We start from the raw sequence: 16,116 nt of genomic DNA on the forward strand, positions 1-16,116 counted from the left end.
CATTCCTTTGGACCTCCAGCTTCTGAGAAGCACGTGTAAAAGCATTTGGGCTTTGTGGGAGGTAGAAGCAGTACTTCTCCCCTACGTGCCCCATGCCCCAGCTGAATTTTTTCATACCTTCATTACTCTAGGCATCAAAAAACCATGATTACTTATTTCATTATCCTATATGCATCAGATTTCAAATGCAGTTTCTCCACTGGGTTTTATATTCTCCTCCAACCTCACTGTCCCCCCACCCCCTGCACTGAAACTGGTGGTTAAGAGTGCTGTGAAGTGCTGTATTGTTAGTAGCATATATTTAAAGTATGTGAATAACCTTATGAGTGTAGATAAATTCACAAAAAAAGAACTTGTAAATTATACTTTACTGTACAAAAAATGTTTTAATTCATAAATATGTCCAAACAGGAATCCTGAGTAGTGGGAAGATAATGTAATGTTTCTACAGTTTAAAATATTGTGTAATATTAAGCACAATTGCAAACTAATAGTGTTCTTTCAAAAGGGCAGGCCCCCTCATTTGTTCGCCCATGCTTCTCAGTTGAAAATTTTCATTAATTTATCTTTTTTCCTGAAATTTGGCATGGTAGCCAGAGGAGCTTAAATATAGTTTTTGACAGCCGTATGACTGTTTGAATAGGCTGCCTAATTTAGAAAATTATCTGTGTGCTTGTCTGTCACTGATGGATATTGCCAAAATGATCAAAGAAAAATAGGAGGTTGTCTTTAAATAAGGCTATTTCTATGTTCTGTAGGCAAAACAGGAGCAATTTGAGCTGAAATTGTTCTACACTTTGTCTCATTGCGAATCCTAGATGTATTGTACACAATTTGTCTGCTGAAAGTAAATGTTGCCTGATTTAAGCTTATAGGCATGAATTTTCTTAAAAACTTACTGTAAATAATGTGGGTCTTGTACAGAATTATGAAATGCTAAGCATGGTTTCTTTAAAAAACACCTGTATATGGTTTAGGACACTGCCATTTTTTGCTTTTCGTTTCCAGCTATGCAAGTATGAGTAGAAACTGAAAAGAAAGTCATGTCTTTTTTTTTTCTATATTCTTATAGGTTTTTCTTTTAAATTGGTGCTTAGGAGGCTTTAGTAGGTCTCATTCCTAGTACCCTCTTATTGTTCTCCTTAAGAGAGGTTAGTTTTCTTATTTTTCTTGTACTTGGTGGGGGTCTGGAATAACACTGTTAGTATAATTATCTCCTTTTTTTGCTGTGGCATTGGGGTGATTGCCCAGTATGGATTGAGACAGTCCACAGGGTTCTCTTTTCTGCACACAGGATGCAAGGAGTTATGGCAAGGTTTCCCTCCTTACTATGATGCCAGGTGAGATCTGTGGAGGTTAGCTCAGCTTTTGCGTGGAAGTCATTGTGCACTCTGTGAGAAGAGCTTTCTCTAGAAACAGTATCGCTGCTTTGGAGTTAGGATTGCTTTCTTGTATCTGTTCTGGAGATGCATAACTGAGTTGGCTGCTACACAGTTTCTTTTTTTTTTTTTTTTCCTTTTTTTTCGGATAGAACTTTGCAGGACTTGGCTCTTTGGCAGTTAGATGGTTTCTCTGGACCATTTTAATCAAAAGGATTTTTTAAAAAGGGAAAGAATAAGATTTTAAAACAATACAAACAGCTAGCAGGATTCAGAAGGGGAAATGGGGACAGAGAAGAGGGACAAGGCCTAGGGGCTCTCAGAATCAGACCATTGCACTAAGACAATCAGTATCATGTTTTATTTATTACATGGAAACTGTTTCAAACTGTGCTGTCTTAAGACAGGATTAACTATTCTCAGACAGATGGGATTTAGCTTGTGCCACTTCGGCTGCTATAGGGAATATTCTGAAACTATATGAAAAGTACATGAGTTCTGACAAATTGATCTTAACATTCACTAGTTTCTCTGCTCTGCAGTCCTAGCTGTGACTCCCATACAATGTAGTTTAAGGACAATGTACAGGTTTTTTGTCTTGTCTAGCCAAGTGGGAACTGTGTAGTCTGTTACAGTTCAGAGTACTTTCACCATTTCTACTGTTAATGTGCATGAGAAAGTGATTTGGGAGAGGTTTGTCTTGCACAGAAATACTAGGCAAGTAGACCACTAATAGGCTTGAGACAGCATCTACGCCCCTGAACCTGCCCCAGAGATTATGTTGATGTTTCCCTGAAGCCTTTTAATTCTCCAAATTACTTTTGCTTTCAGGGATGGAAGTAGTGTCCAGCACCCTACTTTCATAGTTCTGTTTCATTTTTTGCTTCCCAACGCTGGCTGTCCTTGCCTGCAAAACTTCTTATCCCAGTTTTTCAGGTCTTGCTTCTTAAATTTATAGTTTTGGGGACAACCTTTGAACTGACATGAAAAATCATCAGTGGCATTTGTCTATAGTCCTAATGAGAGGATGATAGATCAATTGCACTGTGAGAATCAACTCTATGAATATGCTCTTCCTGCCCTGCCCCTGCCTTGGTTTATTTTTATTCTGTACTTTCTTCTGAGATTTGTGACACAAAACCGATTGTCTCCTACCACAGTACATATGTTAGCAACACTGTAATTCTACTTTGGTTATGTTAGACTGCCCAAAAACATACAAATGTGGTTCACTTGGCTCTGCTGCTGAGACACCATTAATATATTAATTTTGACAATCCCTGAAAATTTTTTACAGACATGCATCCAGGACACTTTTTGTTCCTTAGATATAATTTTTCTATACTCTCTTTTTGCATATGCTTCCTTTCCACTCAGTGCTTTTTCTCTTAATATGGACTTGCCATTTAAGAAGTAGTTTCTAATTTGTTTGTACATATTGGACTTACTGTATGATGTATATCCCACTGACTCTTGCACATTAACATTATGGCTTTATGTAGGATAATTTTTTCTTGCTATAACTTGGCATAAGCAACAGTACATTTTTTTTTTTTTTAATTTTCTATCATGTGTTACTTGGTGCCTTGACCATTAAGTTGTCTGTGCTGTACCCCAGATAGCAACTTGAAACTAATGCAAGGGGAGAGTGTTCTTATAAGCTGTGTTTGTTTTCAGATGAATAACCTGAGTGTGTTTAAGTTATGCTGTTTTAAAAGGAAGTATTGATCTTCTTATAAAGTATTATTTTGTTACTATTTTAATACAACAGGTAACAACGATGTTCATTACTGGAAAATTGAATAGATTGGATTTTTTTGGGGGGGGGAGATGTATTTCTCTCAGGTCTTAAATCCTTGTTTGTGGGGTCTTCATGGGGCTGTATTTAAGTTGTATGAAAGAAAGATGGAAATTCTGTTGGGTTTGTCTGTTTTGTTGTTGTTTTTAATCCAATTATATGTGATTTCTATATAGATCTGCTTCCGATGAGCAGGGCTTATCTGGCAATTTAATTTCAGTTAAGAAAGCTTTTTTTTAAGCTGGAGTAATTTGTTATTATCCAGGAAACTAGAATAAGAAGGGCTGTGGTTGGTGCAGTATTAGAGTAAGTAAATGTAATCTGCTGTGTTTCAGTTGTATGGGCTATGTTACTTCCGTATTGTCAGCTGAGCTTTCATTTATCTTTTGAGTTCATTGATGCTTTTTCCATGTCTTTTGGCTGAATCATAACTGAAGCAATTTTGATGTTCTGTATTGCTTAAAAATTGAGACTGTCTGTTATTTAATGGTACTTTTTTTATGTCTGATTTGTTTCCAGTTAATGGGTTGATTTTCAATATTTTTACTTTGCTTAGTTTAGCATGTAATACAGTGTATTTTCTATACTTCATAATGCTTTTATGCTGCTCCTTAATCAATATCATTGTGCACTTCGAATCACTGAATGTCTTGTCTGTGTTCTAACAATGAATGGTCCAGGGTTATTTTTTTATTTATAGTTTTATTTTTTATCTTTTGTAACCACTGGTGTTGTGGCAAATGAGATGCAGGTGGATTCTACTTGCTGTCTTGTACATGGAAGCAGGGTAACTGTGTTTGATGCTTTGTTCTAGATTTACCTCCCCATGTTGGTTCTCTGTCCTCCCCCTCCGTCTAGTCAGGTGCATTATGTAGTTATTTGTATCCTGTATTCCTCGAAGGATATTTCCCATGATCTGGGTTGGCATTTATGCTATTTGCTTGTAGATTATTTTTCATTCTAAATCTAAAACCTCAACATTTTTTCTTACAAAATATTATTATTAAATCTTATTAAGTCTTGCATGAAAATGCGTTCAGGCTCTTATAGGCTTACTACCTTTTTGTTCACTGTAAATTAATGCATAGTCTTGAGAATAAGCAGGTTCTGTATTGATTTCTCCCTCTCATCATCATCATAAAGTCTGATAGAACTCAAATCTGACCTGTACAGAACTGCTGAAAATAGACCAGTAAGCTTCCAGTAACTTGGATAAAGCTGTACCTGTGACTGTCAGGGGAGCTGTAGTGTGGGGCAGTGGAGGTAGCAGTGGGCATTGGATTTGAGCCCAAAGATGACACTCTCTGTTCATGTTGACCTGCCTTGGTAATTAGAAGGGCTGGAATTGTTTGTGCTCGAACTGGTTATGCTCGTTTGATAATGTATTAAGCTTGAGCAACTGGATGTTTCAGCCTTTCAGTCCATCATGGCTATTGCGAATGATATTTTGAGCTATTGAGTGAAAGATTGTAGGTTTTACAGTGCAGCTCTTAAGAAGAAGACAGTCTTTGATGTAGTGGTTTAGTTTCAGGATGCTGTCAAAATAGTCGTTGCCAGCATCGTTGTAGCATACGGTCCTTGGTTTTGAAAAATACGGAGCAGATTGGCATATTCTAGCAAGGCATTTGGATTATAACATAAAAATACAACTTCATTGCCAACAGTTCTGTAACATAAAAATGAACCACTTGGCACTAGGAGGGTGATCCGTAAAGTGGAATCAGTGGGCAGTTTGTGGTCTTATAGAATACTTGACAAAAGAGCAAAGTCTCTTATTCTAGCTGTTTCAAAATTCATTGTCTGAATTTCTACAATTTTTTCACACTAGAGTGGCTCGGTGGGAGAGCTGGGTACTCCTTGGGGTACCTCTTTGTACTTGAGGTCACCTTCAGAAGTCTATTGTAGGAGTTGGTGTCTTAGTGAAGACAACCCCTCCTGCAAGGGGGTTTTTCTGCCATGAATGTAGATCTCCAGAAGTTAATTTACAAGGCTACTTGCGAGAATTCCAGCATGTATCTTTGCAGTGGGAATCTTGATTTGTTCCTCTTCACCCCTTTAAATCCATCAGATACCTTTTTGTATAGAGGTATTAGAAGTGCAAATGTGAAGGGTCCACTGATTTGCAATCAAAATTACTCTTTTCTGGTGCCTATCACTTAAATATGTTTTCCTTTTTTTTCTCTTGGATTGGGATGGTATTGCAAGTGTGTGATTGAAAGGAATTAAAGGAATTGGATATGAAAGATATTAAAGGAATGTTGCTCTCCTGTCTAACTTCTTCTGTAAGCAGTGGTGTCAGATTTGGTAATACTGACATGGCATTGTCTCTTGTAGGATAATCATGGGTCAAACCGGAAAAAAATCTGAGAAGGGACCAATTTGCTGGAGAAAACGTGTAAAATCAGAATATATGAGACTGAGGCAGCTCAAGAGGTTCCGACGTGCTGATGAAGTAAAGGTACTTTATCTTTTGGTTCTATTGCTTGTAAAATTGTACAAGTATTGATTATTTTCTGAAGTATGTGTCCAGTGGTTAACACCTGCTATAAAAATTTCATTGAATACTTTGTCAACCTACTGAAAACTTGTCTTAACTCTATGGTCTTATAAACAGGTATGATACATTTATATGTATCATATGGGTTGAGAATATTAAGCATCAAAAGAGGTTGTGGAGAGCTAATGTGGCAACTTCTTTAGCTGCACACTCTTCCAAATTCCATTTAGAATTTAGTTCCATGCTAAAAGTGTGACTCTCTAAATGTGAGAAAATGGTATGAATTGAAGAAAGGGATAATGAAGTATATTGAACCTCACTGGCGTTTAAACTAAATTTGTATGTTTGAGTTTTGAGCAGTTTTTTTTGTTATAACATGTCTGGTTAAATGTTATAATGCCTTAAGATGCTAACAGATGAACTTGGAGTCTTTCATTTATTTGTAATGTTGTGGTTAATTTTTAGAGTATGTTTAATTCTAACCGTCAGAAGATACTGGAAAGAACTGAAATCTTAAATCAAGAATGGAAACAACGTAGGATACAGCCTGTTCACATCATGACTTCTGTGAGCTCATTGCGCGGGACCAGGGAGGTTGGTTAACATGTGTTGTGGTAATTCCACTTACAAGGTTGTTAGCACGTTTTCGTTTTATTACTGGAAAGTTGGCTGTTCTTTATATTTTTTTTTCAGCATGATATGACTTGGCAGCTCAATGTGTTTTGTATGAGTGTCTTAAAGAATTTATTTATTATGTACTTTGATCATATGACTTCTGTAAAGCAATAAATAAGTAAATATGTAGCAGGCTACCTAGCTTTGAATGACACACAAAAGCGAAACTTCTTTATTTCTGATAATGCTTGGATCATACCTCAGCATCCTTTAATCAAGCTGTTTTGTCTCCATGGTACTGGGAGTTTAGTCTTGCTCCTGTTGGAGTTTTCCCCCAGTTGTACAAATGAGTTGCTACTTTGGTTCTTCCTGGGTTAAAGTACATGAAAGCTGTGAACATACCCACTTGACAAAGTCTTCTTTATATTAATTAAAGTCATTTAACCACAGAGGTCCTAACAGGAGTTAGTTAGATTGACGAATCCTTGTGTTGCACAAGCAGACTGGGTGCTAAATTTTGAAAAACACTTCCATTGTTGTGGCATAATTTGAACACCTAAACTGGTTTCCACAGAATTGGTAGGGTTGGAAGGGACCACTGGATATCCTCTAGTGCAACTTTCCTGCTCAAGCAGGGTCATCCTAGAGCATGTTACTCAGGATTGTGTCCTGTGTCACAGTACCTTCAACCGTTATTTAAGCCCACTCCAGATTTCTATGTTCGTCCCAGGTTGATTTACCTTCTTTCTTAGTTGCTCTTTAGGCACTTCTTCAAACTAAACAAGTTTGAAGATGTTTTATCTGTAAAAATCTGAAAAGCTAACTCTTTAGTAGGGTAAGAATGAAAAGACTTTACTGTGAATAGGTTAAAAAAGGCAAACCAAAGTACTTTATCTTCAAGGAAATTTGCAGAGTTTCTTTTCCTAAAATTTTAGTGGAGAACTGGGGAGTGGGAGTGTGTCACAGAGGTGCATTTGTGTGCATGCACATTCAAACACAAGGAGGTGAGGACTTCGGGTGTTCTCTTTTCAGCATTCTTGAATATGCAATTGCTCATGTACAGCTCTATAGCTATTGTGTGGGATCAGAACTGATAATAATTGACACAGTACACACCCAATTTTCACTTTTTTTTTTGTTACTAGAAGATTGTTCCTCACCATTCCTCTTCATTTTTTCTTTTCTTTCAAGTGTGGTGTTCACTATTCTATATGTTAATTTCATGCCTGTATTGATAGAACACACTAATTACTGCATTCAAGCCAGTCTCTGTCTCATGAATCAGAACTCTAGTGCTTGATTTAAGGTTGCCATAATTTGTAGTGAGAGAAGCGAGATGAAAAAATGGTGGGGACTTTAAAAGACTACTTTAAAATCTTCTTTTCTCAATATGCTGAATTTCTTCAGAGTTGCATAAGACACTGGCTAGAAATAGAAAGGTTGTGTGAGAGCCTTCCTGTGCTTGGTGAAGACCACAGGGCATTGCTGGTGACAGAGGTTTTCTCCAGTCAGCATCAACTGGAGCCCATAACATGTCCTGTGCAGGCCTACCAGACATTAACCTGAGTTCCATACCAGAGCGACAGAGCTGCATAACTGAGGCTTAGTACTGAACAGAGTCATTTTGACGTAGCCCATTTGTCAGCCTGAGACTTCTAGTTCCAAAGATAAAAGTAATTAATTCTTTTACTTTTGTTTTTTTCTTTAAAAATACATGAAAAATATGCTTGATGGCTGCTAGCTAGAAAATTAAACATTAACCTGAAATGGGAATAAAGCAGTAGCATAGGACAGTGTCTAGAATATTAATATACACAGCAGAAATTTAATTTCATTTGCTGCAGATTAAAAAGGAAAGGAATAAATCTGGCTTGTGTCATTCTGCCGGGGTACTGTCTCTGTATATTGTTTGTTACATTACTTTGTGTATTTCTTTAGAAATGTGAAGCTCTGTTCATCTTTCCCTTCTGGAAAGGAGAAAGATCTTTTGTCTCCACTTCCTTTTTTCCTTTCAGGTAGCTATGATAGCTGTTCTAAACTTTGTTTGACCTACCTCCAAATCTTCTCTGTTGTACTTCCCCTAGCTTTGTATGTTCCCATCTGCTTTTGCTTGTAACTTTTTTCCCAGAGCTCTGCATACTGCAGTCCAAGTATTTGAGAAAAGTTGATCTATGTTTGTTAACCGTTGATTATTAGATGCAAGAATAACCTAATTGTTTTCTGTGTTTCTATGGATTGTTTATCCTTTGGAGGCAGCATTAATCTCTGAATCTCCAAAACAGAAGTCCTGTAGCTGAAAAATTCATTGATGTATCCATAGTTTAATATTAAGAGTTAGCTTTCATTTCTCCTTTGCAAGCAGTGAGCATAATAAAAGACTTGAGGATAGGATAAACAGACAATAACGGGGAAACAGGAATTAAAAAGACATATGGAGGTTTTATTTATATAAGGTGTCTTGCTGGTGTAAAAGTAAAATTTTATTTGTTTTTATGACATAAATAATACATGATTTCTGCAGTGTATTGATCTGGAGCCAGGGGAATTCACTTGCCTCTTAGATGGCCGGAGTAAATACACTAACATCAATGTAGCAGCAGCAACAGGTACTAAATCTGGTTTGAGATACCAAACTTAATTTGTATCGTAGGTTGAATAGTCTGAGTAAAATGCTATCACAGCCACTTAATAATAAGTGGAAAAAACCCATCATGATCTATTAGCAAAGCTATTGACATAGAAATAATTCTTGATGTTCTTTTCTTGCTAAAAATATTTCCTATTATGCCTTAAAAAACTGATGCATTTTTCAGAGGTTGATACAGCTAATTCTGAGGAACTTCGAATTTTGTACATTGTAGAGTGTTCTGTGATTTAGTTTTGTTTGGGTTTTTTTTTCTGACATTGCTATGTAAGTGTAACTTCAACTTCTTTTTTCAGTGCTCTGTTACGAGCGACATTGATTTTCCAAAACAAGTCATCCCACTGAAGACTCTCAATGCTGTTGCTTCTGTGCCTATAATGTATTCTTGGTCTCCCCTTCAACAGAATTTTATGGTAAGTTTAAACAAGTGTAGGGAGGAGAAAGGAATGGAGAAAAGGGAGGTGTTAAGTTTAAAAGCATGCCAGCAAAATTCTATTGCCAATTGTCCTCCCTATCTTAGGTATTGGTAATAGGGCAGTCATAATCAGAAATAAGCTCCTCCAAATAAAATAAAGAGAAAGGTAAGTTTACAAACCAAATCCCTGTCCTCAATGTACCTAAGGATCTCTAAAATCTTGCTGTAAAGTTTATTTAATTCAGGAGACCTATTGTCTTGTGTGGCTGTTAACAAATGTTGTTTTATTTGGAAGTATCCAGTTAGTGTAGTGAGAAAGGTTTTTCTGAGGAATATGAATGCTTTTATGTAAGGTAATCAACCAACATAGTAATTTTAGTGGGATAAAGGGAACTTAATCCTGAAATAGTCTCCCCCCCGTAATGATCATTCTCATATTTGAGTATACCTTTTTTTTCCAGATTAGCTTCACTGTATGCAGAAGCCATAACATTAGATTTCTGATGTAGATATTTGACTTTTTGAAAAGCTTACCTTATTGCAAGTCTTTGTCACATCATTTTGTATATTGACCACCTTTGCTGACTGGCTATTTTGATAATAATTGTTACAAAGTGGTTTAAACAACCGTTTTTTTATCAGTATACGTACAGAGTTCTTTCACACATTTTTCTCCTTGCTTTCAGTTTATCAGTGTTTGGATATTTTGGACTGCTGCAGAATCATGATCAGCAGGAAAGTTTATTTTCTTAACAATAGAAGGTTCTTTTGTAGTATTGGAAGATACAGCTGAGTATCAAGGTCCATAAATTCCACTCATAAAACATGGGAGTATTAATGCATTTAGTCTTTATGCAGTCAAAAAAAAAGAGACAGTGGAGTTCAGATTAAATTATCAGGCATGTTTTTCTATTTGCTCTTTAGACAACTTTAATTTAGAGTCTTTTTGTAAAATATTTTCTTATCTCTGGCCAAACAGTGAAAGGGTGGTTCCCATTGTGGTTTCCTACATTACTGTAGGAGAGAACCAAGGGAGAATGAATGAATTTACCAAATGCAAGCTTCCCAAAGCCAGGTAACTTAATGAGTTTCCATAGTAGAGGCTTTGTGGAAACTTAAGAATAGGAGCTAATGTTAGTATTTTGAGCCAGCCACTGAGAATGCAAAACATTGTTGAAAGTCACTGAGGGTTTTGTTTTATTTTTAATTAATGGTAAATGTGCTAAAGCAGTGAAGCCAGTTAGTTTACTATGATAGCTAGACTCCTGTTGATTGTGAAAGACAATGCAGAAATGGTCACTTAGCAACACAATTTAAAATTGTTTGATCATAACTGTTGTTCCTAGGTAGAGGATGAAACTGTTTTACATAACATTCCATATATGGGAGATGAGGTGCTTGACCAGGATGGTACATTTATTGAAGAACTGATCAAGAATTATGATGGGAAAGTGCATGGAGACAGAGGTGAGCCCAAACACTCAGGTATACTAATCACTTCTTCCTATATAAATTACTGTTGTAGTGTTGCTTAAGGCCTGATGCTTGATTGTTACAGTTAAATATCTAGAATCTCTACATTGTGTAAATGTTAGGTATAACAGACTTTCTTATTTAAATGTATTGTTCTGCATTTTCATAAGGCTGCAGTGTTTTAAAGCAGTAGTCTGCAGAAATTAAGCACACTAACTTTTTCCCTATACCATACAGTGATTCTTGGTATTCAATTTTGTGCTCAGAGCTTTGGAATATGATATTGTAATGTGTCCTGCATAGCATAAAGTGGCAGGAGAATTATACAAAACTCTGATAATGACAACATTTGCAAATGTGATTCAACAGAATAACCCCTTGTAGGTTTGTGGGGGTTTTTTTACTTTCCTTTCTTTAAGGAACTTGCTAGCTATTAAAAAACCCTCTCTCTGTAAATCAGCTTATAGAGCAAAGGTGCATCTGTTGGTACATTATATATATTTATTCTTAGGTCTAGTTTACCTGTTCTCTTGTGTGGGATCTGGACTACAGGCAGTGTAATCTGTCTCTTACTTTGTTAAAGTCTCAGTGAAATGGTGACCTTTCACTTGCTCTGTGCTCCCTCAGAACTGGCTTGTTTGAGCCTCAACTTCAGAGTTGTAAAGGTTTCTCTTGACTAATGTAATTCCCTCTTCACAGAAATATTACCCACACACTCCACCCCTTCACTCAAACAGAGAATAGCTTCTTAAAATTAATTATATACCTGTTAAAGCTGAGTGAAAAAGTGACTGAGAGAGAACCACATTTTTTGAGTTCATCGTGTACCATTCATGAAGGTTAAGCCTGTGATTCAATAATAAATGCTACTCATCCCTACACTAGACTTGTTAATGTCCTCAGGATAGATGGTGCCTTTGTTTCATAAGAAACATGGAATGTTTCATGGGCTTTGGATATTTTTACAGATTTACGGGTTGCTGATATCCCTGTCAGAAAACTGGTTATGTCAAAATGATGACATTACTAGTGAATGTCTCCTATTATTGATTAATTTATTATCAAAGGAGTTTAGCTTTAAAATTAATCCTGTTTGAGTATCTTGAGACCCACGTTTATGATGGCAATTAGTGTTACTATGGGTTCTTTATATTATAAGAAAGACTTTTTTTAGTATCCCAATGACTAGTATTGTGTGACTGTAATTAAATGTAAATACTGTGGGAATCTGTAATCCAGAGGCATTCCCATGTAAGAGTCAGAATTCTAAACTAGCTCTGTAATTGCACTTTTGGGAGATAATTTGTACTAACCTGTGTGTGTATATTAAGAGTCTGTTTAAAACATCCAAGTGGTGTTTTCATTGTCTACATAGTAATAAATCTATTATTTTCTGTCAAGGTGTTTTGACATCCAAACCCAGTCCAGGTTCAAAAGGATGGTGATAAGCACTACAGTTCCCACACAGTTCATGGTTATTTGGGTTTTTTTGGAAAAATAGTCTCTGTCAGCACTAACTATGATTTTTCCCTTGTGCAGAAATGCCTTGTTATTTAAACCGTTCTGCCATCTGAATGTCACAGCAGAATATAATCTAATAAATAGATATATGCAGCATTGTATCTTTCAGTTTTCTCTTGAATTTTTTGTCTATAACTGTATTATTTTTTTATCACGCAGCTGGTGGGGTCTATTGTGGGAAGTGGATGCTAAGGAACTACCAACCAAAAATCTCTCTGGAGATTCCTTAGCTGTCTAAGGATTAGTTTATAGACTGCTAGCATGCATTTTCAGACTGGCTTAACCAACCATGTTGGAACTGGGATTCTGGCATAAAATCTCTTAAATGATCTAGCTGGTAGTATTTTTTATCTTGTAAGGAAGAGAGATTTATATATATATATATGTATATATACTGGTATGTAGCACAGGGAGTTGGGAACAAAATTGTTGAAATTTTTCTTCTTCCCTTCCCAGTTGTCAGTCTAAGAAATGAATAATAAGCACTTTTAACTTGTCTTGGTTCATACACTGCAATTTAAGAGGGGAAAACGACAAAATTGCTTTTCATAAATGACAGCATTTCCCTAATTTAATTAAAGTGTAGGGAGGATTAAAAATATTTCATATACACCTTGTGCTTTTCTGTTCACTCCTAATTTTGCTGAATTTCAGAATGTGGATTTATCAATGATGAAATATTTGTTGAGTTGGTCAATGCCCTTGGTCAATATAGTGATGATGAAGATGATGATGATGGAGATGACAATCCTGATGAAAGAGATGACAAGCAAAAAGATCGGGAAGGTAACAGGATGGGTATGTCTGTCTGCAGACTTTATAAATTAAACCCAAAACTTTTTCTTTAACCACTCAATAAATTTGTTCAAACCCATCTTCCTATGTGATAGTTTTCAGGTCTAAAGTAGCATAATTTTCATAATTTCCTTTGTCATTCAGTTAAAGATTTGTATTGAGAACACCATGAAAGGCACTTTTGCCATTTTTTGTTTATTGGCATACTGAGGCAGTCAAATGCACCAAAAATCTGTCAGGTATCTGTCTAATAAATGCTTTGGTACTCCTCAGAAAATGATGTATCATTATTCTAAAGCAGCCATAGTTCTGAATTTCCATCTCCATCTGCTGGTAAAATAATGGTTTCTCCAAATTTTACCAGTAGATTTTTCTCATCAGGAAAGATCACTGAACACAGTAAAATTAAACACACTTAAAATTGTAAGGAATTTATAAATAAAAACCTTTACTTCTTTTTTATGTTAGAGGTTTGGCAAACTCCCCCTTTCTCTGAACACCTTCTTGAGGTAGCAAAAGAGCAGAAATATATTTCTTTTGTTGTCCAAATTTTTCACTTCCTTCACAGAGAAAGAAACCCACCCACCTCGGAGATTTCCTTCTGACAAGATATTTGAAGCCATTTCCTCAATGTTTCCAGACAAGGGTACAGCAGAAGAATTGAAAGAGAAGTAAGAACGTATTTCTTTGGGTATACTGCTGTGTTGCTTTATGAAACAAAGATTCCTCTATGATATAAATCCTTCATTAAATATTTGTTGATTAGGAATGGTCTCCTTTGCAGCTAGTTCTGTGGCAGTTGTGTAACTTCTGCAAGTGACACTGGAAGGGATTTGGCTCTTTCCCCCAAGTCACACAATACAGAAGTGTTTATTAGCCTTCCTTTTAAACTACTGAAAAGTGGGTGTGTTTGTGTCTCTAATAATCAGTTATTTTTTGAGGTGGTAAAATAAAAGCAACTGCTGAAAAAAAAATCTTATCTCCTTTTTGGAGTTAGTGATACTCTGTATGAGGTGATGTAGGTCTTGAAAACAAATGCATTCTTTCCTAGCCAAATTGTATTAATGAGAATGGAATTAATAGCTTATGTCACTAACAGGTTGACCTTTTTAGCTGGCACATATTTCTTAGAGGTTTTTTTAAGTTGTCATTGAAAATGCAGAGTGGCACTGGAATAAAAAATACTTTTATAAAAAAATTATACTTAATAAATAACTTCTTTTCCTTTAAAGATACAAAGAACTCACCGAGCAGCAGCTTCCTGGAGCTCTTCCTCCTGAGTGCACACCAAACATAGATGGACCAAATGCTAAATCTGTTCAGAGGGAGCAAAGCCTGCACTCTTTTCACACACTCTTCTGTAGACGCTGTTTTAAATATGATTGCTTCTTGCATCGTAAGTACAATTAAAGTGTGCTTGTATATATCTTACTTATTTTTGTGAGGAAACTTAAAAATACCGTAAGATGCAATGTAGAAGGAAGGAAAGAGAAATAAAAATAAAAGCAGGGATATCTCTAAAGTTTATGAAAACAGCTTGCACATGTTGATACTATTTTTCAGTGAAAACTATGCCTCAGAAAAACGAAGGCACCTGTGTGGGTAGTTTGTTATCCTTTTTGCATTTAGGACTTTGTATAGAATTCCTGACTTGGACGAAACAGAAATGTCACTTCTCTTTATATAGTCTGCAAGAAAATGACATTATTTTCTACTACTGTTTCTGTGTTACACTTTCTCAGTTTGTGCATGGAGAATGGGATGTATTTTTCCATTAAAAATCCTGGTTATTCATTAGACTTGTTTCATTTTCTAGTAGGGAGAATGAACACTCATGAACAGTTTTATCTTTTAGTTTCCCATGTTACTTTCTAGCCACTTTACTTGTAGGTGGTTATTTCAAAAATTGTTTCAGAGTTGCGTTTTAGAAATTGTGTTGTCCTTTCCGCAGAATTGCTTTCTTGTTGCCCCACTGTTTTGGGCCAACAAGCTAACAAGAGCTTAGCAGTGATGTTGGCTTTCACTTGCAAAGTGTGAAGAGATTCTGAAGTGCTACTTGAGACAATTATTCTTCTGACAGAGATTTAAATGTAAAGGGGAAACTAACAGTCAAATATGAAGTGGTTTCAACTTGTAGCAGTATACTATGATGCCCTCTATATCAAATTAGTTTTCTCTTTTGACTTAGCTGTTCATTTGCATGTTCCACTGTGAGTGTGCGTGCATGTTCATTGGAAATCCTTGTGCTTTGTCAGCAGCTCCTCATCCAGCACACATGCAATCTGCCTGTATTTGTACTCCACACTGAAGGCTTTGCACAGTGCTGCTGCTTTTTTGTATCCCTTGGTTGCCTTTCAGTTTGAGGAGGAATTGGAGTTGTTCTCAGATGGTGGGGAAGGGGAAGCTTTTCATGTTCCTAGTTCCTTTAGTACTTGTGCATTTTGGAGTTAGGTCTGTTAGTTTCACTTTCTCCTTATATTCTGTTGATAGACCTTCCTTGAAAATACAATATAAAAAATAAAAGAAAGCTTGTTACTTCTGCATAACACTTAGGAACAGTTTCTGGAGTAAGCTGCTGCCTTGTCCAGCCAGCTTCAACACAGTATGTTCTGTGAAGCTGTAGATCTCTTAGTGTCTTAGTTGCCTGGAGAACTCATTCCAAGAAGTGCTGTGTGCAGCCTTATTCTGTCGGACAGGGAGGTGAAGCTGTATGCTGATTCTTGGCAATCCATTTGTCTGGCAGGGGTTTTAGGCGTTCTTGACACTCTCAATAGTCTAGCAGAGAGATTGGGTGCCATTTTAAAAGGATTTTGATTCTTAAGTCAACAAAAAAACATTGTCTGGACATAGTGAGAACAGACTTGTTCTAGTGGCACCTCTGAAGACTTAAAGGTATTTCTGCTGCAGTGATTTTAGACATTTTTCTCAATGATTTTATAGACTTTTAGGAGTTCTTCAATGAAGGTGGGGGCTCCTCTA

General features: G+C 36.3%; 1 protein-coding gene across 7 annotated transcripts in view; it reads left to right on the forward strand.

Moving 5' to 3' along the window:
• Positions 1–16,116, forward strand: part of EZH2 (enhancer of zeste 2 polycomb repressive complex 2 subunit) — a 49,986-nt gene that overhangs the window by 15,458 nt on the left and 18,412 nt on the right. For 3 of the 7 annotated variants that reach the window (XM_069007737.1, XM_069007731.1, XM_069007732.1), the window contains exons 3-9: positions 5,512–5,635; positions 6,140–6,268; positions 9,230–9,346; positions 10,695–10,833; positions 12,997–13,140; positions 13,706–13,808; positions 14,370–14,533. In XM_069007737.1, coding sequence (XP_068863838.1) covers positions 5,512–5,635; positions 6,140–6,268; positions 9,230–9,346; positions 10,695–10,833; positions 12,997–13,140; positions 13,706–13,808; positions 14,370–14,533 — 920 coding nt within the window. The remainder of the gene's footprint in view (positions 1–5,511; positions 5,636–6,139; positions 6,269–9,229; positions 9,347–10,694; positions 10,834–12,996; positions 13,141–13,705; positions 13,809–14,369; positions 14,534–16,116) is intronic. The other 4 variants (XM_069007733.1, XM_069007735.1, XM_069007736.1 and 1 more) reach the window with 4 other exon arrangements.

This window comes from Aphelocoma coerulescens, chromosome 2, assembly GCF_041296385.1.
Source record: "Aphelocoma coerulescens isolate FSJ_1873_10779 chromosome 2, UR_Acoe_1.0, whole genome shotgun sequence".
Classification (NCBI taxonomy): domain Eukaryota; kingdom Metazoa; phylum Chordata; class Aves; order Passeriformes; family Corvidae; genus Aphelocoma; species Aphelocoma coerulescens.